General features: G+C 36.2%; 1 protein-coding gene across 1 annotated transcript; it reads left to right on the forward strand.

Annotated features, from left to right (window-relative positions):
* Positions 1 to 6051: 6051 nt before the first annotated feature.
* Positions 6052 to 23955, forward strand: LOC127934658 (protein arginine N-methyltransferase 8-B). The gene is made up of 10 exons (XM_052532178.1): positions 6052 to 6806; positions 11379 to 11618; positions 12990 to 13145; positions 14364 to 14427; positions 15303 to 15445; positions 15559 to 15646; positions 16866 to 16981; positions 20938 to 21088; positions 21451 to 21572; positions 22225 to 23955. Exons 1-10 carry the CDS (start codon positions 6738 to 6740, stop codon positions 22306 to 22308), a joined length of 1233 nt encoding a protein of 410 aa, XP_052388138.1. The 5' UTR covers positions 6052 to 6737; the 3' UTR covers positions 22309 to 23955.
* Positions 23956 to 24876: the final 921 nt, after the last annotated feature.

Raw genomic sequence — 24876 nt, forward strand, 5'->3', positions numbered from 1 at the left:
TGCCTGCCTCTTGACCTTGGATTGTTTATTGGACTCTGAATCTTGCCTGTTTCCCCTGAACTTCTGCTTGTGTTTGACGACGATTCTGGTTATCTCTACTGTTGTGTTTGCTGGTCCTGATCCCCGCCTGTACGACCTCGAGTCTTTCAATAAAGCCTGCTAAATGGATTCCCTGTCTGATGAGTTGTTACATGAACAATGGCATGGTGTAAGCTAAGTACATTCTGCTCTTCAAATAAAACAAGAAAACATTCATATATGATTCTAGGGATGGGTTTACAATGTAAGCAGAGAGGTCACATACTCTTAAACACTAGATGGGCTTTTCCTCAATAAAGGCAGTTGTATTAATTGTCTAAGAAAGAACAAATTGTAAAGCAACTGATCTGTGCACTCTAAGGATCGGTGGAGAAATCTGCTGGCTCGGTAGGCGGACGCCAGAATGTGACACTTTTTATAAAAGAAATTGTCTTGCTGGCATTACATTCACTAGGGAAGTTTTCAAGTCCTAGTCTCAAGTAGGTCACTATGACAACCGCATTGGCAAAACTATGCTGCACTGATTTAAAACAGACATGTAAATGCATGGACTATGGTGTTTTCATGTAAATGCTAAAGGTTGTATCTGATCAAAATATATTTAATATGAAAATGAACAAGGAGCTAAAAAAAATCCAAAACCATTTCAAGAAAACAAAATCAATTCAGAGGAAAGTTAAAATTGAAACAATCTGTATAATCATAGCCAAGTGAGCAAATTACTTAGACATATGACTTGAGGCAAAGTCACAGAAGAAATTTATTTTATGAATATGTTCCCATTGCACAGTAGTTCATACAAATGAATTTTTACCATAAAGAATAAAACCACTGAATGGAAACCAAACCCAGTTTTACATTGCAGTTGTCTTTAGTGTGCAGAAATATCAGCATGCTGTCAAAACAACAATGCTTACAAGAAATTTAGGATGTATTAATGCATTTTTGGGAAATTCCCTTTAAACGAAGAGCTTGCATTTTGTCTGTGGCTGTTCCAAATCCTAGTGAGCTACCTTGCTGCTTACATGGCAACTGTTTCCTAAAGCCCCATTAACACTTACAGTGTTCCTGCTGCAGGATGTCCGAACATTATTTTGCAATACAAATGTTTTGGCATCAAAAAGTAAGTTTTTCTTGCCACAGAGAAATCATCCATAATACCACTGACGATTCCTGACAAGTATCATTTGTATTATATCCATGCTTGTGCAGCAAAGACAAATTTAGGATGTATTAATGCTGTTTTGGAATCTGAGGTCATTTAACGTAAAGCCAAGCCCTGACTTTTCTCTTCACTTATATGCTCAGAGCCGTCAAACAGATTTGACATCTACAGTGGCTGTGTTACCTCAGGTTTCCTGCCTGACTGTAAAAGGCTAAAGGCAGACTGTATTATTGAAGAGAATGCTGTTCTTTTCTCAGGTTAGCTCTGCAGTGACCCATTTCTCATGGATCATTAAATATGAATCCCACCCTGTCAAAGTGTAAAGAGAGGAAAAGTCACATACCAAAATAGACAGACGGGGGGAGAGAATAACCAAATGTCATATTCATCTCATCTCATCTTTAGTCTCATGAGATCTCCGGTCTGATTTTAAATCCAATATTCCAGGCACACTCTCTGCATGTATATAAGGTTTGGATAAGCACCAGCACTGCAGGCTAACACCAGCTGCAGAGATTTTTTTTTTTTTGCACAATCCCCAGCCCTCTCTCTCTAAGGGCCAGATGCCTCATGCTAAATATGTCAGATACATCACAATGTCAATGCCACAATGCCACACTCCAGTGTGGGTGCACACACACACACACACACACACACAGACTCACAATATGCACGCAGGCTTGCACACTCACAAACTGCTAAATATGACACAACAGCAGTCTAATTAACCTGAGAGTAACATGCAACTTGGACTCCATTCATCAAATGACACACAAAGCAGGATGCGCATTGATGCAGATCCATATAGGACTTTGAACAATGAGCTTGCATTTTGTCTTTGGCTGCGTTTCAAATCCTGGTGAGCTACAGTACCTTGCTGTCTACTGCCTAAATAGGCAGGTTTCCTAAAGCCCTGTTAACACTAACAGAGTTCCTGCTGCAGTATGTCTGAACATTATTTTGCAATAAAAATATTTTGGCATCAAAATTAAGATGTCATCCTATTTTGACAAGACATTTTTTTTTCCTGCTGCACAGAAATCATTCAGAATACCAATGACAATCTCTGACAAGTATCATTTGTATTATATCTGTGCATGTGTAGCAAAAGACAAATCAGATAGAACAGCAAAATCCCTCAAAGTAGCACTAACATCTTCCTCCTGCAGACTACTGACAGTCTTCAAGAATATCTCACGTGCGAAACTCTCTAGAAGACGAAACAGAAAGTGTGTGTTGTGCAAAACAGACAAGAGACTAATTTCATCAGGTCTTGACATTAGCGTCTTTTTAATCTTTACTGAAAATAATTTTAATACATCTTAGCGCCTATTCACACAGAACACACGCTGTGGCATGGGTGGAAAATGGTTTAAATGTTGAAATTATTTTAACATGAGCATTGTGTTTTTAGAAGGCCGTGTCATGTGCAAAACACAAAAGACTCGAGATGGTCAAAGATGTCCAACTAGCGTGTTTACAAAGATAAACAACAGAACAGTAGCGAAGTGGAAACATATTTACTGCTTTGAAGATATATACCTTTTGGAAAGACCTTAATGTCTATGGATAAAAATACTAGACTAGATGGCCTTTACATCATACACACACACTCAGCTGGCTCCTCCTTCAGGGATTCAGATTAGTCACTGTCAGTATGGCTCCTCGCCCTGTGCTGCCAGATTTAATATATTGTAGAGATGGAGAGGCAATGATATTTCTCAAAGTCACAGCTTGCCATTATGGGGCAAATGGATCCCATCCACTCTGCCAAGATTTTCCGTGTGACAATTATCCTCTTGTACTGAGTGGATGTGCACAATTGCTAATGCATTTCGAGTTTACATCTCCACAGTGCAACATTCCTGTGAAAAAAGTTCAATTTCTGATGACATTGATTCATTTGTCATGTTAAAAACAAAAGCTCAGTTGGTTTCAAGATGTTTCTTTGCACTGTAAGCCACTGTACCCATTCCTGCTTGTCAAAAGAACAGACGAACCATTTCAAACACTCAAACATTCAGAAGATAAAAGCACAAAGTATGCAAATATGAAAGGGAAACACTATTGCAGCAGCTCAAAGAGAAGTGTGCGCAGAAGAGTCAATTACTGCAAACAAGAGCAGCTTGCCCTAGTGTGAAAAGGTGTTCTTCAAAAGTATCTGACATTTCACATTATTAACACCAAGCCAAATTGCTAATAAGCTGAATTGTTATTTAAGTTTTGTGGCAGTTGATTGCATACAGTATAGATTCATTATAACATTAGAAAGTGCAGAGAATACAAAACATTTCTAAAACAATCTGTTGCAACTTTTTTTTACTCTTTACTCATTATGACCTAGTGTCACAACAACCTTGCTGAAACTGTGAAAGATTTGTACATTTGTAGTTGTTTTTCCATGCATGGACTAGATTTGTCAAAACACAGAATGTTTTATCAGTACTGCCTTACTTTTCCAGAGAATTAACTAGTCCTTTTATTTAAAGGAATAGTTCACCCAAAAATGACGATGAGTTTGTCTTTTCATCAGAATAATTTTGGGAAATTTAGCACTTGTTCACCAATGGATCCTCCACAGGTAATCCACACATCTCTAATTCATAAATGAACAGCTTGTGAAAAGATGCGTCTTCAAAGCATTGGCTAAAATACAATTTCTCTAACAATGATATTGCTTTCTTCAGTGAAAAAGTTTTCTTGTCTGAATCAGGAGAGGAATATGCACAAATCAAGCACCATTTACAGGCCAAAACAGTTTAAAATGCCTTAATGATGGATTAGTTCCTTACAAACAGGCAGCATACCATATCCACCTCACAATCATTCAATTATAAGAGCTCTCATGGGCTCAGAATGATGGCTCAGTTGTGGGTTAGCAGGAGTCACAACTGGATATGAGTAAAAATGATCACCACTGGTTAATACTGATGAGCATATTTTGGCATATTCATTAATTGGTGCATATAAAGAATCAAATATCTTGCTAAATATATTAGCAAGAATATTCTTGCTCCCTTAGTATCTAATAATAATCTATATAATATTATACAATTTAATTTTATATTATATATTTTTTTCCATTTTAAAATGTATAATTAAATATATGTGAACTTTTCATCAGCAGCAAATTGTTGTTTGCTACATACATGCCATTGGAGTTGCTAAACAACAGGGGGCGCTCATGAGAAGTGTGAGATTAACCCCATGATCCAGCATCATGACTTTCTACATGTACAACACAACACAAATCCACAAATGACAATAAATAAATAAATGCACGAATAAATAAATAAATAAATAATTGCATTTAATTACCATTAAACAACATATAGTCCTGCCTCTTCACTAAAACTCATAAAGACAAACCAAAATGCATCCTGCATTTTTGCACCTAAACACAAACTATTTTTCTTTCAGCTCACATGGCTGCAGTCAGTAATGTCTGAGACTGTATAAAAACCTGGCATATCCATGCCTGTCCACCCACTTACTTCACAGTTTGGCTTAATCTTCCTGAAACACCCACAAGCCCATGCTCCTGCTCTAGCACCAGAACACCCACAGCTCTCAGAAGCGTGCAGAATATTCCCTCATGCTCCGCTCAAAATCTGTGGCTGCCGCAATCCTTATTCAACTAAAAGAAAAGCCAGATTATATTCAAGTGATTTACAATAATCCTTTTACTTTTATAATTAAAGTCTGAAAAACCCACACACATTTCCCACACTTCATTTCTATATTTAGTTATCCTAAATGTAGCAAAGGCAATTAAAAAGAAGTTTAAAATAGCATTCAACAACATGTTGCATAATAAAATCAATGCATTCTAGATATTCAGCGGTTACAGAATAATGTATCCAACACTTACTTCAAGGTCAAACATGAAGAGATCTTTTGTTGAGGCTACCATTATCATTCGTTCACCATCCAGTGAACTGTTGCTTGTTCACTACCTATCCTATGCTAGGAGATGAGAGGGCCATATCTTAAATTACTGCACTTTGTAAGATGAGAGTGATCTGATAAGGCCAAGAGAGGTAATTCAAAGTACATCACAGCTAACAGCAGCTCTTCAACGTAGTACAAAGGGAGAGTGGATGTTACATCCACCCTGCTGTCATTAGCTCTTTGAACCAAAAAGGAGCCCAGCAGTATTTTGTGCTCTGATACTAAAAAGGAATAAAAGAGATTACTGACAGACACTGATAAAGCACAAAGATAAACAAATAAATAATAATGTATTCATTAATAATGACAAGTTAATAATTACGATAATAATAATAATAATTAACAATTAATAATGACAAATTAAGAATATAAATGAAATACATGAAAATAAAATTATACACAGCAGTGCAAAATAAAAATAAATAAATAAATAAAGTATGTCTCAAAAGTGCTAATCGTTTCGTTATGTAGCCTATATATTTTTCATTGTAATAAACAGATAAATAATCTTTAATAAGTAATAAAAAAATGAACGAAAAAAAAAAACAACAAATGAAAATAAAAATACTGATGTCAATATACAGCGCACAAAAAAGAAAAAGAAAAACGTATTTCAGAAGATCAACATATAGGGGTTTTTAGATTATGTGATTGTAAACATTTTAATAATATGTCTCAAATGACATATATGTTGCATATTTAATTGCAAAGGAAAGCAAACGGATAAACAACTCCTGATGAGTTTTCTTTCACTAATTTAAGTAGATTATTATTTGTGTAGCTTACTAATTGAAGTTTCACGAGTGTGTGGGCTTCCGGATGACAGCAGCACAGGGACCTGCTCAGCTCCTCGTCACGTTCAGCCGCGCAGAGGATGGAGGAGAGCTCAAAACACTTCTCATTGGCTCCCGCTGCTCCATTTAAAGGAATCCACCTGGTTTGTCCTTTTAGATCCTTCAGCATCTCCTAAGAGGAACTATAAACGTTCGCTATTTTCCGAAAGGGACCATAAATCTTTGAAGATCAGATTCGGAGCGTGGAGCAACGTCTTTGAGCTACTTTTATATACAGCCTGAGAATCTCATCAGTGATCGAAGAGCGATTTCAGAGCAGCAAATAGCAATATATCTTGCCTCTCTGAAATGAAGACAGATATTTATGTGGTGCACGTGGGATCTCCATAAGATTTTAAAGGGGTACTTAGGGGCTTTATTCCAGATCCAAAGAACTGATATATGAATGATTAACACTTTTACTGACCAGCTGATCTCGCATTACTCCAGTCATGGAACGACGGGGTGCTTTTTTATAAGTAGGCCTACATAATATTTTTTTCCCCCCACGATATGGAGAGTTCGCCATGCGCTCCTTTGGGGTTTGCTGCTGTAGGTAACTTTTATACCATGGATCCAGGAGGGCTTTCAACAAGTTTTAGGGCTCGTTTATCTTCTGGAATTTATTCTGCGGTTTCGTGAAGTAACGTTAGCTAATTACGCAAAGGCTGCAGGATTTCTGAAGACTTTTTAAAGAGGGTTTTTTCATTAATTTATCGCACGGTCCGGAGCAGATCACATCGGCTCTCATGGGAATTAAACACTCTTCCCGCTGTTTGCTCCTCAGGAGAAAAATGGCGGATGTGGAGAGCGCTGAGGTAAGCAACGTGGATTAACAGATCAAATAAACGAGACATTACATATAATATTATCATTTTGAATCCAGAAGCCTAGATCATATTTTGCATTTAAAATCATCTCGAATTTTTTGAGTTTTCGAAGTTTCTACAAGTGTGCTAACAATTATATCGGCTACTGAATTTTGACGTTGGTCGAAACTGTATTTTTCGCGGCTTTGTTGAAGGTTCTCTCGCGCAAACCACACAGCACAGTTCATATGCCATCTCATTTTTTTTTTCTTGAAATGTAAACCTATAATACATAAAATGGTTACCTTCCCAAGTGTAAGCGCCTTTCCTACTGTCTACCGTTTAGCTTACTTTGCCCCTGGTATAAAAACCCAATCGCGTGCGAATTCAAGGTGGTTGCTTTACTATCATATGATCTGTCCGAGAACGGTTGTGTATTTAAACGCTGCTTTGGGGCGGATAAATGGTTAAAGTCTGGGCTTGTAACCAAAAGGTTTCAGTAGGTTCAAATTCTGCGAAGGTTAACACACACAACTTAAACTCTGCTCCAGAGGACTGCCCCTGTAAATGTTTCTTTGTATAAAGCTTAAGCGAAATGCCTAGTTAGTGATTGATACGTAATTAGTGTCTTGGGTAAAGCTGCTAATGTTCTGTGATCTTTGGTTCAGGGGCTGTAGAGGCTGGTCGCTGTCCTTGGTGCTGCACCTGCGTCTGGGAGAGAAGCTGTTTTATTTTATAAAAAAAAAGGGGAAACACAGTATTTGAAGTATATTTATATTTATGTAATATAGAAAGCTCTAAAAATGCGTCAGCACTCCATCAGTTGTTGCAAATAATTATTGTTTTATTCAAATATTGTATTATATTGTGTCTCATTTCTGAGATCACATGCACTATGTGATAGCTAGCCTGGGAACTATCAAAGCTTTGGAATCACTTTGTGTTATCATACAGATGAAGACATCTTCATATCGGAATTGGCCCTGGTCCCAATCTTGCAAGCACTTCTGCTCTACTTGAGTGTCCCATATCAGCGTGAGGCCATTATTTTATTGGAGGGCAGCAAAGGCCATTGAAGTCTGTTTATATAGATCTGAGTCATCATCCACATAGCTGCTGGTTTATATCTCAGGACTATCAAGAAGTGGAAACAATCATGGGACGGAACGGAATTGTGGGTGGGGATAGTGCACGAACAGCTCTCTCTCCACCTTCAATACCACGACTTAGGTGCCCTTGAGCAAGGCATTGAACCCCCAACTGCTCCCCGGGCGCCGCAGCATAAATGGCTGCCCACTGCTCCGGGTGTGTGCTCACAGTGTGTGTGTGTGTGTTCACTGCTCTGTGTGTGTGCATTTCGGATGGGTTAAATGCAGAGCACAAATTCTGAGTATGGGTCACCATACTTGGCTGAATGTCACTTCGCTTCACTTCATGAGTGATTAACCAGCTGGAATGTATTGACATAGTCATGAAGTATGAAATCTAATCCATGTTCTTTAAAGGATAAAGAAAGGGCTTTATATAAGGAAGCTATAATTGTTCCTCAAAGTTCAGCGCAGCAGTAGGTCACTGTATAATGTCAAGGGATCTTTAAAACTCCTCTGATGGATGCTGCCTGACCTCTGAAACGTCTCCTAAAATAGCAAGACTGCTCTGCACTAGGACTGTTAGTCTGTCAAACAGGCTTCCACTGGGAGTAGATGGAACTACACTCTTAAAACTAAAGGTTCCCAAAGAGGTTTTCACAGCAATGACTGAGGAACCTTTGGTTACCTAAACAATTTTTCAGTGAACAGTTCTTGAAAGAGCCATTTGTTTTCTTAGTGTGAAGAACATTTTAATAATCCGAAGAAGCTTTTTTCCCCACTATAAGAGTCTTTTGTGTAATGGAAAGGTTTTATGGATGTTGACGTTCTTAATTGAACCCCAATGCCAATTAAGAACTTTTATTTTTATAAGTGTATGGAAAAGATCACCCAAAAATGATAATTATGTGATCTCACCCACATGTTGTTCTAGACATTTTAATATACAGTTTATAATAGATTAACTACCCCGTTAAATACCCCCATTTAGTAATTAAGTCTTTTCATGTCAAATCATTCATACTTTACAAACTTGCTCAGCTAAATTTTTTGATTTTGTTACATAAACAGAAATAGTAATGAAAGCCAAACATTAAATGCCATGGATGACTATTTTGACTATATACTGTGTAATCCAATCTTTTTGGTATATTCACTGTCAGCTGCAGCTTTATTAAACTATGTCCAGCCAGAGCAGAGAGTGCTGCCCGTAAATCTGCAAAATTCATAAGAGCGGAACACATTAATGATTTAGATATGCAATGCAAAACAACTCTAAAACTATTAAGTTGTTCCCTGTTATAAACCTACACTAGTAAAAAAAAACTCTGTTTTATTTGTGAAGAAATCCCAAGAGCACCTATTTTTCCTCTCACGCACATCAATCCAGTTATGTCACAAAAACTATTATAGTTCTCAAGAGCATTGCTCTAAGGTGGAGTGTTGCCGAAAAGTGCCATTTTTATTGAGGTTAAAAATAAAATGTGAATGAGATTTGTTAGCTGACTGGAGGGGCAAGGACATGTGTTTTCCCTCCCATCATTCTAATAGATGCAATCCCAACACCTTTATCCCTCTTGATACATATCCTCTTCCCCTCTGCTGACATTATTTTAAATCCCCTGAGCTGAGAGGCTGCACACACACAGGCAAAAATAGGTACACTTACGCAAATACAAATACAGGCCCACATATCTTCAATATCACAAAATTGCAAAACAGCATATGAGATAGGATATTAGGGCCCATATTTAAGAGTTTCATGCTTCTAGCTATTTGACAAAAGTGTTCTAGATAAGTTGTTTATAAACTTGACAAAGCCGTGGGCCAATGAATTAATTCCAGGACCCTTTAAAAAAAAACATTTTATAAAATTTAATTTTATTGTATATTAAAAATATAAATTATACAATACATTTCAAATATATATTTCTATGTAAAAATAATAATTGTAATATTATATTCAATATATTATTTTATTTATTTATTTTTATCAAAGAAAATGTATATTATACATATGTCAAAGCTTTCAGTGGCTCAAATGGCATTTTCATACCCGTTTGTTTTTCTGTAATGTGGTATAATGGTTTATCCGTATTTTCTCTGCGAGTCAGATGAAGGGCCTAGTTTTGTTTTTGAAGGATCATACACCACATGGATCTGTCAGTTGGGGTGATATCATTTTTTTTCTCTCACAATTTTGAGTTTATATCTTGCAAAACTGACTTTACATCTCACAATTCTTTTTATCTTTGAGTATTATATGCTCAGAATTGTGAGAAAACAAGTCTAAAATGTAAGATAAAATTCCACAATTAACTTTATTTTTTATTTCATGCTGGAAATAGCCTTCCATAATAATTTACATTTTTGTTAAAGGGGGGGGGGGGGTGAAATGCTATTTCATGCATACTGAGTTTTTTACACAGTTAAAGAGTTGGATTCCCATGCTAAACATGAAAAAGTTTCAAAAATTAAGTTGTACGTTTGAAGGAGTATTTCTGTTCCAAAAATACTCCTTCCGGTTTGTCACAAGTTTCGAAAAGTTTTTTTCGAGTATGGCTCTGTGTGACGTTAGATGGAGCGGAATTTCCTTATATGGGTCCTAAGGCACTTCTGCCGGAAGAGTGCGCGCTCCCGTATAGCAGCGCACTGAGAGCACAACAGACATTCACTGATCAGAGCGAGAGCGTCGGGAAATGTCACAAAAGAATTGTATTTTTGGTTGCCAGGGCAAGACAACGGAGTTGTGCAAGTGTTTTTGTTTGTTCCCTGCATTTCGAAGATGCTTGTTTTACAAACGTCGTTCAGTCCCCAGTTTGACGACGGATTTGCGTATCGTTTATTTCTTAAGGATGATGCAATCCCAACGAAATAGGGTCACGATCGTGTGTTGGAACCGCAGGCGGTGAGTAAAACTGCTTAAAATATCTCTGCCTTCTTGTTAGTGCGTCCCCTCCCATGCTGAGACCCGGGTTCGAGCCCCGCTCGGAGCGAGTCGTTGCTGCTGCTGCTCTCGTTCAGTTTCAGCCTCTGGATCTGATTCTGGGTCATAAATAAACGGCTGAATCTGACTGTTAGCCATGGTTTGTTTTGGATGTTTTATTCCTCACGGTAATCTCACAGCTTCCAAACGCTTTCAACACAAAAGCGTTCGCGCTCGTGATTCTTTAGCTCCGCCCACACGTCACGCCTCCAGCCGGTCGTGTTTTTCCGGGAAAAATCGGTACAGACTATCTTTCTCTTATGAATATAATAAAACTAAAGACTTTTTGGAGTTATGAAGGATGTAGTACTACTCTATAGGTACTCAAGATTAACAGGATATTGAGTGAAAACGAGCATTTCACCCCCCCCCCCCCTTTAATTTTAATTTTATTTTAATTACTTCATTAATATATTTATTTCATAGTTCAATATTTTGTTAGACATTAATACACTGTTTAGAATGGTTTAAGCATCAGAATATTTGTTTGGTGTTTTCCTGTTTTAGCAACAGCCTCTGAGTGCCGCCCCGTCTCAGTCGGTCCAGCCATCTCCTCTGCCCAAACCAGTGTCATCGGTCCATCATGCCCAGCGGCCCACACACCCATCCCATGCGCCACACACTCCTCATTCTGCCAACTTACCCAGCTGCCCTGGCAGAGGAAAGATGGCCAAGTTCCTCAACCCCGACGAGATGACCTCCAGGGATTACTATTTTGACTCGTACGCCCACTTTGGCATTCATGAGGTATGCTTGCATTTAACAGAGATGCTGAGACATGGTATGTAGGATATAAGCACTCATGGTTATCGACATCACTCATGTTGATTTATGCTGGATGTTATGTATAATGCAGAGTAAGCAGAGAAATGGAGCAGGAGAGAGACGGGTTGGGGGTGTCACTGAATTATAGGATGAGAGAGCACGGAATACATGAGGTTCAGATGAGACCTGCAAGATTAATTTTGTTCCTACTCTTTTTTAGTATATAGGTCAGATCTATTTTCCCATTCCTTCCTCTCCATGTGACAGAGGCGTATACCCAAAATGCTGCATAGATCTGAGGAGACATGTAATGGTGACAGCAAGTTTTTCATTCTCACAGGTTGTCAGAGATCTGTAATAATAACCGTGGTTGTGAAATGATTACCTGATTAATATATGTTTTATGATACTGCAAACTAAATAATTACATATTTTTAATGCAAAGTTCTTAAAAAAACAAGATAATACATTATGCTTTGTCAGTATGTTTTTTTTAACGCACTTATAATGCCCTAAATAGTCACCTAGATAGACAGATCACTAGGTATTGAATTTTCATTGATTAGATGACCCTGTATATGTAAATCAATGAGATCTTTAAAACAGTATAGCAGACTACTTACATAACATGCATATAAACATTATTTGTCACCCTATATCTCCTAATAATGTCACAGTAAGATGACATTTAAATGTTGATCATTTAGAGCACTTAGAAATGTGTGTGTATCAAATATGATACAGAAGCCTTTAAATGGTTAAACATCTTTAAAACTATACTGAATAATTAGTTGGCTGTGTTTTTAACTGAGTGATACTGTATCTATTGAGACTGTATATTTTATCAAGTTATACCAAGATATGTCCATGTCCAAAAACAACACCATGGTACATTTTTGCTTAAAGGCGAAGACTGAATAATTGGGTGTGCTTCAATACAAAAAGTGAGCTGCCTACCTAGACAACATTGTATATGCCCTACAAAAAAGAACTAGCAAACCCATGCTATAGTGATCTATTAGTAATACCATGGTATTGTTTATATATAGCATGCTGTAGAATGGTATCCGTCGGTCGCTAGTACATCTCTTGAGATCGTGGAGTGAGGTTTTACCTGCACAGCACCTACTCGTTGGCCTCTGTTACATAGGCGTCCCACCAAGGGGATGGGTGACAGTTAACAGGTTAATCCTACCCCATACCTAAACTTAACAACTACCTTACTAACTATCAATAAGCAGTAAATTAGGAGTTTGTTAAGGCAAAAGTTGTTGTTAATAGTTAGTTAATAGTGAGAATTGGAGCATAAAATAAAGTGTGACCATGTGTGTATATCTGTGTGTGAATGTACAGGAAATGCTGAAGGACGAAGTGAGGACGTTGACGTACAGGAACTCCATGTACCATAACAAACACATCTTCAAGGACAAGATTGTGCTGGATGTGGGGAGTGGTACTGGCATCCTCTCCATGTTTGCTGCTAAGGCCGGAGCCAAGCACGTGTATGGGGTAAGAGGGCGGCCCTCCTTATGCCTAAAACAATCTGAATGTGCAATTCCTCTCCATAACAACTCCTTATCGAGATTTTTGTAGTTGCTGTAGTGTTTGTCATAAAGGCCTTTGTGTTCAGACACTAATGAGACCAGCAGATCTACACACACTCACATTGGCACCCTTTATTTAGTCACGAGGTGTTAAACGTCGGCGAAAATCGCACGCGATATTCGTCCCGGTGTGGACTAGCCTTTACGGCTATACTTTTGAAACCGTATCTATTTGAACATGTATGCTGATGCAAACACCATTACTGAGCCAGGAAAAATCCATTAATGCTTAGCAAACTATTTTGGAATTAACATATAAAGCATGCTAGGAGCTGCTGAATCACAAAATTGGATATTTTCACTAAACTACTCAAACTGTGAATGAAAAAAAAAAAAAAAGATAAAATCATACAAATTTGTTTGCAAAGTTTAGCCCATGATCTCTGTTTACTGTAGCTCAGGTCCTGGCACTTTCCTCTTCATGTACATCAAGCACTTTTCTTCTGAGAGTGGAAATGTGCTGACTGTGTTATGGTCTTCTCTGATCCACAGCAGTATGTGAATCTTTTCCAGAAACAGGTGGGGCTGCCATGTAGGAGAAAGCAACGGTTCTGATTAATTGTCAGTTGAAGCGATGCTTACTGACTCCATGTGCTACACTGTTGATGGCGATCGCTGTGGACACTAACGATGGCTGGGGTAAACACAAGGGACATCACGAGCAAAAAGGATCTGTGCTGTCTGGAATCAGTCTCTCATTTATACAGCTGACGGCTTCCTACTTAATCTCTCCTCTTCCCTTTAGCCTCGGGCCACTGACAGCCCATCACTCTGTGTGCTTGTTTACATATATTTCTGTCTGACAATGGGACAGAAATCTGGACCGTTTGTGAATGCTAAAAAGGGCTCTTCGGGTGGCTGGAAGCTGATCAGAGGAACATGTCTAATGGGCATGACTGCAGGGTACAAGAATCAGAAGCTCTCAATGTTGAAAGACTCTAAATAATGTAACCCATTAAAAACAAGCACAATTAGTGACATTGGTCTGAAAAGCAAAAAAGTCCCACCGCAAACTCATGCCATTGGCTGAACTGGTGTCGCTACTGTCAGCTAAACCAGAATCAACCAACAGGAAAGTTTAAATCCTCATATTTTGCCGTTTTTGTTTTCTGCCCTTCCTCAGATTGAATGCTCAAGTATATCAGAACACTCTGAGAAAATCATCAAGGCCAATCATCTGGACAGTGGTGAGCAGATTTAATGTGTGTAGATATTGTATGTGTGTTTGTTGCTGTGTAGTTAGCTTGGTTATGTGGGTGTGTGAGAAAAACAGAATGACAAATAGGATGAGATATTGACAGGATAAATAGCGTTCTTCTATTCAGCCTCCTAATTATACATAATTTTAAACCTCAGCAGTATTTTAATATTAAGAATTTAAATTGTAAATGTTCAGAATGTCTTATAATAAACATAAATGATAAATTTACTATCAAGGACACTGTCCCCCCCAAAAAACATTAATAATTATTTTGTTTTGGTTTTCCAGAAAAAAAAAAATACATCACCATTCAAAGATTTTTTTGTTCTTTTTTTTTCTTTTTAAAGAAGTCTTTTATGCTTAGCATGGCACAAATAAAGCAGTACAATTGTTAATATAAGTTTAGCCAAAAATATGCCTTCTATATATTTTTTTTTGGTATTTATACACCAATGTTTTTGGGTCAGTAAGATTTTCTACATGTGTCTTAAATGAGACAAAAAAAAACAACAAAAAAAAAAAACCGTTGATAGCACGAGCCACGGTTGATGAGCCACGGAAGAGACACTTTCTGAGCAACTAGGGGTTAAGTGTCTTGCTCAGAGACACATTAGTGTCTCACAGTGGATTCAAACCCAGGTCTCTCACACCAAAGGCATGTGTCTTATTCACTGTGCCAACACCACCCCAATATATATATATTAGCTCAACTAAAGGTGATTTAACAATATTAGCCGGACGGACGCTCTCTCTCTCTGCACACATGGTTTGACCCGCATCTTTTAACTGACCTTAAAAATTCAAAGAATAAAAAAGATCTGTCAAGTGTCTCTGTGGCCTTATCCTGTCTGTGTGTTCCAGTTATAACCATCTTTAAAGGGAAAGTGGAAGAGACGGAGCTGCCGGTAGATCAGGTGGACATTATCATTTCAGAGTGGATGGGTTACTGCCTTTTTTATGAGTCCATGCTCAACACAGTCATCTATGCCAGAGATAAGTGGCTGGTCAGTGTTTATGTGTGTTTGTGTAGTAAAGAACGCACACGTGAGTGTGTGTAGTGTATAAACAGCCAATGGCTCTACAGCATGAGCAAACACTCTGTGTTCTTCATCATTAGAAACCTGGAGGTCTGATGTTCCCAGACAGGGCTGCTCTATATGTGGTGGCCATTGAAGACAGGCAGTACAAGGACTTCAAGATTCACTGTGAGTCTCAAAACACACATCTATACAGTCATGTTTACAAGTTTCTTAGATGCTACACTTAAACAGGTCTACAATACTATCTTAAAAGTGTATATTTGTCTTGCTTAATTTTGAATGAATTTATTTCAGGGTGAAACTGCCCTAAATGTATGTAAAGTAAAACGTGATTGGCCATAGGGAGAATGTTCTATGAAAGCACGCTTTCAAACACATCATACTTCCACCAACTCAAGCATCACAAACAGAGCTCCTACAGCTCTAGAAAAGTGAAGGCATGTCTCAACAGGTAAAAGTAAGCTACTTTCAATAAAAGGTCCAACATTTTAGGAATGCTTTTAACTTTAAGTTTATCTTACCTGTCGAGAAGAAACTCCACAAGTTTGTCTTATCGATTAAAACCCAAACATTCCATCAAGTTCCTCCATCTTACACTGCCAGTGTTTACCATTGTCTTACCTTGTTGTCCGTCTCAGTAGCTGCATCCCAAATGATGCACTGTACACTATGTACTTACTGTATGCACTGTGTAATCAACCAAGTGTTTGAATTATATATATTCGTAATCGGGACCCCTCCCCCTTTGCTATGCGATTAAAGCTGGGAAAGTTGAGTGCATGAAGTGTCCAACATTCCACACTTTGTTTTTTTTCTTCTGTTATTTAAGTGCATCATCTGAGTATTTAATATGCACTTTTTCTTTTGAGAATTTTTATTGTGAACTGCACTACTATTTATACTATTACTACTTATACTATTTATATTTTTTATGTATATATGTATCTAGAAGTAAATTGCCTACCCTAGCTTTATTATTTTTGTGGCGATAATTTTTCAGCACTATTTATTTAAGGTCAAAAGAACTGCATTTATTTGAAAGACAAATATTTTATAAGTCTGTGGTGTGGACGTCTTTACTATTACTTTGGATCAATTTAATTAATCCTTGGTGAAATGTAGCACTAATTTCTTTCAGTAAACTAACTAAAAATATATGAAAAAAATGTTTGTTTTGTTTGAATAGATGGTAGATGAAAAGTAACAAAAATTTTAGATCTTACTTGGTTAGAGCTGTTAAAGTGTATAAGGAGAGTTTATGCTAATGCATTCTACAACTCATATTTCATGCACTTATGCAGGTGATTCTGAATACTTTCTGAGATGTATTCAACTTTATGCACATGTAAATTAAAATTTTTCGAATGATTTTATGTTTCAACAGGGTGGGAGAACGTTTATGGTTTTGATATGACCTGCATCAGGAACGTAGCTATGAAAGAACCACTGGTGGACATCGTGGACTCGAAACAAATGGTATCCAATGCGAGCCTGATCAAGGTCAGTCATTAAAACACTTCACAGAAATCATGTATGTGCGTGTTTCTCACCGCATGCGTGGGAGACGAGAAGATCAAGTGAGTTCCACAGAGAATACAGCTGCATTAGCATGTAACTGATCATTAGCTCTATCACTCAGTGTGACAGTTACATAATGATCTGTTGAAATGTAATTTCATTTCATTATAAACCACTGGAGAAGGTGCTGATGAGATGATTATTGGCTGAATCGGAATCATGAAGTCGGGAAAGTTTATTGCTGCACAGATGGACTGTGAAGTCTGCAAAGTTCTCATTTTAACTGCTAAAAGATAATATGAAATAAATATATTTAAAAACAAAAGGCTTTTCAGCTATTTTTTATATATATAAATTTAGCACCTCTGTCACAACTAATCCAATTTAAAACGTTGATGCAAATTAGAGCTGGAAAATAATTCGATTTATAGCAGTCTACCGTACATAAAGGAATTTTCTCAAGTAAAATCAAACATTTCATTTGCTACAAGTGAATTTTGACATCACTACATTATGATGTATCAAATGAAAAACATATGCATTTAGAAATGTTATTATGTTACACTTATAAACATGGTATTGATGGTTTATTTAAAGACTAATAGAATATTCAATAATACAGTATATTGTGTTACATTTATAAATCATATTAATGTGATTGTAAAATCTGTATTTTAGGGATGGAAATTACATTTTTATATTTGGGACATAGTAATTGCGCTATTTTGGGCTGTTTTTAACTGGCATGGGCTTGGGATGCACAGTTAATAGTAGATCGATAATAATAGTTGTGATCATTATTTTACCTTCAATGATCATTCAGACACGATCGGGTGCAGAATTACTGACACTCTTCTTCAAGTCTGCATCAAATCAAGCAATCCGTAATCACAGGTAAACTGTCCGAACAGTAAGATGTTTGTCATGAGAAGTGTTCCACAAAACAGCTATGGTTTGCAGACAGTTATTATGTTGATGTTTCAAATACATCTTTTGAATATACTGTGCAAAGTCATTTTGTCAGTTGTTATGTTTATTGGTCTAATTCTTGTTTATTTGGTCGCATTGGTTTTTCACCCTTTCTGAATTATGTTGTATTGATAAGGATTTATCACAAAGTAAGTCTGTTTAGTTGTGCTATCTTACAAACAGTATTGTAAATGTAAGTTAAAGTGTTGCCGATTTAACCAGTTAAAACTTGGAGTGGTGATGAGGTCATAAAACATATGGAAAGAGTCCTTAAAAGGTCTTAAAAGGTTTTAAATTTAACTCTGTGATTCCTGTTTCTACCCTGAAAAGGAAAAGACAAAACCTTTAATCATAGTGAGGAGCGGGGCTGACCCCGTTGCTAGAGTAGGTACGACACATTCTTTAAAAGACTGTGATTGGTCGTCCAAGAAATACAATTGCAAATCTCAGTTTGCCAGTTTGACAGCTGAACTCAAGCCTTCGTTACTAATCCTAAAATGTCACTTTAGAACCAGTAACAACAGAACTTTAATTGCTTTATAAAAAGCTTATTGTATTACTGTATTATAACCTCACTGTATTATGTAGAGTCGAGTATTATGAGAGAGAGATGGACTGAGAGTGTGATTACCTGCATCTAATACGTCCGCCATGACACTGTGAGAAATATTGCAAGCAGAGTGATATAAATGGTAAAACTGTTGGAGTTCTGACAGGTGGTCTAATAAATTTAAATAAAATAAAATAAAAAATATATATATAAACTGTGTATACAATATGCATAAATGTATTTATTTATGTATTTAATATTTTCTTTTATTAGACCACCTGTCAGAAAGCAAACAGTATATTAACAAGTATTACAAATATTTTAGGAATCTGTCAAAAAAAATAAGTAAACTAAAAATGTTATTGTTATTTATTGGACAAATAAACTGAAACAATTAAATAGTCATTTTTATTTTGTATGGCCTCCTTTGGTCTTGATAAGAGCTTGTATTCTTGCTGGCATTGTTTTTGTGTACCTTTCCACAGTCTCTGACTGTTCAAAATCATGATAACATGATAACATGGTAACATGATACTCTGTTTCTGATTAACCCTTTGTGCTATTTATTTTTAAATCCCAACAATAATTATATTTTAGCAAAAAAAACTTATATATATATGATTTTAACTAATATGTTTTTATATAACTATATATATATATATATATATATATATATATATATATATATATATATATATATATATATATATATATATATATATATATATGTCTCTAATAAGATTGGTGTCAAACATGATTCCTGGATGATCTAATAGAGTCTTATTTAGTCACTGTCATCCATTTCTTCTCCCTCTTCATCTTTAAGTTATTTTCTCCTCTGCTAAAGAAAATCTCAAGCTTCTTGAAAGTAATCCTCCCTACTCCTAACACTTTTTGACCTTATTAGCTCTTTTAAGGTTTAAGGGCCTTTTTGGATAACTTTTACCTTTACTAGGATCTGCTCTTTAATTTGAAGGGAAAATGCTAACTATTCTAAGAATTTTCTTCCAATTTTGTCACGAGGAGCAACTCTTTAGGCAAGGCAAGGTAATGTTTATTTATTTATTAGCTGGGAGATAATGGATGAAGTCACTTAAATTAAGTGGTGAATGGAAGTGTGGCGCACACACTGTTGGTTTGTTTGATACAGTGATTAATACTCCATTTCAGACTTTATGCTTTGTAACTTGATCTAAAGTAGATTGGACATGTTTACAAAAGGGAGACTTGATGTCTAATGGAAGTGAGAGTGAGAGGAATATAAAACCACAGAGAGAAAAGAGAGAAAGGTACACATTTAAGTAACAGTTTCCTATTGTTTTTCAGGTAAATATATCAGTTCTGGAGGCAGAGCTTAGTTTACTGTCAGGAAATGTTAGAATCTGAAACAGCTGTCTGAACATACTGATCCAAGAGCAGTAATAACATCCTAACCTGATAGCAGTCCAGGATGACATTTCAGAAGAAGAGATAGAGAGAGAGAGAAATGATCACGCTTTTTACTCTCTCCCACAGTAAAGAGAAATTACTAAAGAGATCTCTTTAATATTCATGTTTCTTATGGAAACTTCTACATTTAGTCTTCATTTAATCTAGACAACACAGAGATTAAATGGAGACTAAATGTAGAAGTTTCCAGCTGCTCAGACTTATCTCTAGAAAAGACCCCAGTATTTTCACATGCATATCCTCTAATGTCACACACTGTGCTCAGAAGATAAAAACATCTGCAATCAAAACTCAGAGACCTCAGTATGAACTCAAACATTTCTAAGATCAAATGATCAGAGTTATGCTATCCGTATCAATGTTATAGCTCCATATTTGTACCATATTTGAGCAATTGTCTAATTTGGAATGTTAGAAGAAAATTCTGAGACATAATTCAAGTAATGGTTTGATCCCCAAAAATGAGCATTTACTGAAAAAGGAAAATCTGATAAGTTTGATTCACCACTGGAATGGATTTGGAGAGATTTAGCATTACGTCTCTTGCTCACTAATGTATTAACTGCAGTGAATGGGTGCCATCGGAATGAGAGTCTAATCAGATGATAAAAACAATAATCCACATGACTACAGTCTATCATTTAGCAACTTATAAAGTGAAAAGCTGTGTCATTTTGACATTTTAACTTCTAAAAATTGTTTCCTCTATTCATAATATTGCTTTCTCTAACAAAATAGAAGTGGATTTTGATGTGAGGGGACAACAAGGGATGGACTTTTCCAATGGAGGAAAATTCATATTTTGGTTAAAAGCAGTGGTTTAATGTTAAAATGCCTTGATGGTGGATGGTGAGTAAATTTTCAGAAATAGTTGGCTAAACGCTAACTTTAGAAGAAACCGAGGTGAGAATGTCATTAAGTTCCTTAGACCAGGAAATCACAACTTTAAGCTTTCCTCGTCTTTTCTCAGGAAGTGGACATCTACACGGTGAAGCCAGAGGAACTGTCCTTCAGCTCCTCCTTCTGTCTGCAGATCCAGAGGAACGATTATGTCCACGCTCTGGTCACCTACTTCAATATCGAATTCACCAAGTGTCATAAAAAGACGGGCTTCTCTACAGGTGTCCTGTTTAAAAACCTCTCTACCTTCTGCTTCTCGGATCCCAGTGTGTGTGAATGTGTACTTTGTGGTTGATGTCTGCTCTCTAGTGGCTCGGTTTTGACACAGCACTTCCAAAGACACTGAATTAAACCAAAACAGGCACCAAGAATAAGGTGAACAGATTTCTGAAATGAAAACCAGTTACATATATTGATGTTTTAACATTACACGTGATTCCCAGGTGTTTCCAGGTCATTATATTTGACCTCACAATCCAGCAAACAGAATCAAGCATTTCAGAGAGCCACGTAACGATGTGTTATAGCTTTAATATTTTGATGGATGCATTTTATAAATAGTTTTATTTTTACTCTTCCATAGCACCAGATGCCCCGTACACACACTGGAAGCAGACAGTGTTTTATCTGGAGGAATATTTAACTGTGAAAAGAGGAGAGGAGATAGTCGGCACTGTCAGCATGAAGCCAAACGAGAAGAACGCAGTAAGAACCCACCTAATTAATCATTCAAAACAATAGTCAGTTGGTTAATATACGTATAAGGAAAAATATTTATATTTATACCTTGCCAGTCAAAAGTTTTGGGTCAGTAAGATTTTCTAATATTTTGGAAACAAGTTTCTTTTGCTTGCCAAAGCTGGATTTAGTAGATAAAAAATATTTTGTGAAACATAATTAGCATTTAAAATAGCTGTTTTCTATTTGAATATATTTAAAATGTAATTTATTCCTGTGATAATGACGCTGAATTTTCAGCAACCAGTCTTCAGTGCCACAGGATCCTCCGGAAATCATTGCAATATGCTGATTTGGTGCTGGAGAAATATATTATATATTTTTTATTATCAATGTTGAAAACATTTGTGCTGCTTAATATTTTTGTGGAAACCTGCAATTTTTTTTTTCTTCTGAAACTGAATTTCGATATAATGTAATGAGTCTTTTAAATACCTCCCCACTGAATACTTAAGAAATACCTTCTTTAAAAAAAAATATATATATATATATATATATATATATAAATACTAATAAAAATTCCCCCTAACTTTTGAATGGTACTGTATAATTCAATGCAACTTTCTTATATATTTTTATAACACAATTTAACATTTCGGCTTCTTGTTTATCTACCCAGCGTGATCTGGACTTTACCTTCGAGCTGGATTTTAAAGGTCAGCTATGTGAGGCAGCTATCGCTCATGACTACAAGATGCGCTAAGTGGCCAGCAGTGGCCAGAGACGGTTCTGACAGCACTCAGAGAAGAAGAGGCTCTGGATCACAGCCCTGCTGCTGGGAAGAGACAGAGACAGAGACAAAGGCAGAGAGAAAGACCAGGACAGACGCTGCTATCTCTGGGAGTCTTGCCAGCGTATTTGGAGCAGGGTGGCCATGTCTTTACCAACTCTCTGACTGTTCACGGGCCAACTCTGACTACACCCCACTGCAAACAAAAGATTGTCATGCTCTTATGAATGTTAAGTGTTAGTTTATTGCTACTTTGCTTTTACATTAGGGGTGTGAGTTATTTAATATATACACATAGATCTAATAATAATATAGATATTTAATATTGAAGGTTGTGTTTCCAAGTCCCAGGCATTAAGAATATTTTTATTTAATGTATCGTATTAAGAGAATAACTCCAAGGACATAGTAATAATTCATTCAAATTTAATCACTGCAGGACTTTAACTATTTCAATTCAGAAAAGTAAGTGACCTCATAGATTTAAAATTATGTTTTAAAGAAATCCAGGTCATTCTCAGAAAATGGCACAGTTATTTGTTAAAATAATGTATAATATATATTTTAGTTTTATTGAAATACTACATAATCCACTGCATACTTAAATATCATGGCTAATAATAGAATATATTTTATATGACCCATATATATATATATATATATATATATATATATATATATATATATATATATCATAAAATTAAGATTTGGGGCATCGTAAACAGTTCTAAACAGTTTCTTGCCCATGAATATCAGAGGAAACCGACTCAGATGCTACTAATGGAAATTCCAAGAGAGAGAAAAAAAAAGTGTGATTGCAAAACAGTGATGTGTTATAATTGTAAATGTGTTTTTTCTAGTAACTTGATGAGACTGCAATATCATATCATAATATGTAGTGGTAGTATTAATTATGATTCTAGATGTGTGATAATTACATTTCCACGTTGAGCACAGAGATGAAAATAGAAAAAGAGAAACCGCTCAATACATATCAAAATATAGATGGCAAGTGAAATGCTGGCTTGGTCTGCGGTGAGATCTTGATGAGCTGGACTCAGATGGCACCTGCTGCTCTTCACCCGTGCTCTTATCAGAGTCTTCGCCAAGGCCATGACTGGGATCGTCCCGGTCCCGGTGACCCCCGAGTCACTGCTGATTATGCTGTTCAAGTCCTCACCAAAGACATTCAGTCCACTTGCAAAGCACATTTTCCTTGTCCTGTGTTACATTTATAGTTCATTGTTTTTACTATTAGATATTTATCTGATATCTTAGTGGATTATTGTGGATTGGGAAATGTGAATAACTATCTTTGTGCAAGGAATGGTTTTCCTCATCCAATATTGATAGGGTGTTTAGTATTGAAATTTGAGGTTTACATGTTAAAAATGTTTTAATATGATTATTCTGCCTTGATTTGAGCATCTATCAAGATGACAGTAAACACAAATGCTTAAAAATAATTAAAACAAAGAATGATGGAAGCATATTTTGTGGTTTTTAAAGACCTGTTGCTGTTGTGATAAAACATGAAAGTGAAACAAAAAAAGAGTGAACATTTCTGAAACGTTGGTGATGTAAGTTGGTAAAGCAAATAGAAGTCATTTGTTCATTAAAGTGTGGTGTAAAAATACTTAATAGTGCTCTTAATGTAGTGCCACTTGAAAATATTATGAAAAATTGGACAGACTAGCTGTGTTTAAAATGGAATACTGTTTTGGTTACTCCATTTTTCACAGAATGCTTACGGTAAATTTGTTAGTAAATAATAGAGTGTGATATGCAGTGCTAAATGTTTCAAATATATTGGCACATGACCTCATCACATTGAATATTTTCTTTTATCTAGCAAGTCAAATATAATTTAAGAAATAAATACAGTAATGTTGCATTTCTAATCCCATTTTGCGTGTTCAATCAAATAATCAGACTAAAAAGAGATTTTAAAAAAGCAGTTGATATTACTTTTAGATCATTCATCACTCTTGAAATATTACGTTTCTGTTCAAGAAGAAAAAGATTAAATGTTTTTTCCATTGCATTTTAAACACTGACAAAACCTGTTGAACCTCAGTCTGAGCATTCAGAACAAAGCCTTAAATATCTGAATATAATATATAATATATTGTTAGCTGGAATGCAATGTCTCCTCTTGCAATTTCCCTGAAAGCACAAACTGGAATTAATGCAAACAAAGTATTCTTTATTTTAATAACATTTCACTCAAAATACATTTCTATTTAGTATTTACACATTACACATGTACATAACAAAGCAGGATCATATATAAGACTAAATGACAGAGTGGAAAAACTGTGCTTAAATCTAGTGTTATTCTGCCCAGGTGTCATACAGTAGTTGTGATAGGTTATGTGTGAATCAATATGAAATCTCAAGTTACAGATCAAGAATCATATTGTGATTACTGAAAAACTTGAGAAAACACATCATAGCCTTTATCTCAAATGTGCATAAATCCACTCTCAATTACAATTAATGCATTTCTAATAATTTAGATTAACGATGAACATCAACTGC

Source organism: Carassius gibelio, chromosome A18 (assembly GCF_023724105.1).
Source record: "Carassius gibelio isolate Cgi1373 ecotype wild population from Czech Republic chromosome A18, carGib1.2-hapl.c, whole genome shotgun sequence".
Classification (NCBI taxonomy): Eukaryota; Metazoa; Chordata; class Actinopteri; order Cypriniformes; family Cyprinidae; genus Carassius; species Carassius gibelio.

Coding starts and splice junctions, on each gene's coding strand:
- LOC127934658 (XM_052532178.1), top strand. CDS start 6,738: ATGGGAATTAAACACTCTTCCCGCTGTTTGCTCCTCAGGAGAAAAATG. Junction 11,619..12,989: donor CCCACTTTGGCATTCATGAG/GTATGCTTGCAT, acceptor GTGAATGTACAG/GAAATGCTGAAGGACGAAGT. Junction 16,982..20,937: donor CCAATGCGAGCCTGATCAAG/GTCAGTCATTAA, acceptor GTCTTTTCTCAG/GAAGTGGACATCTACACGGT.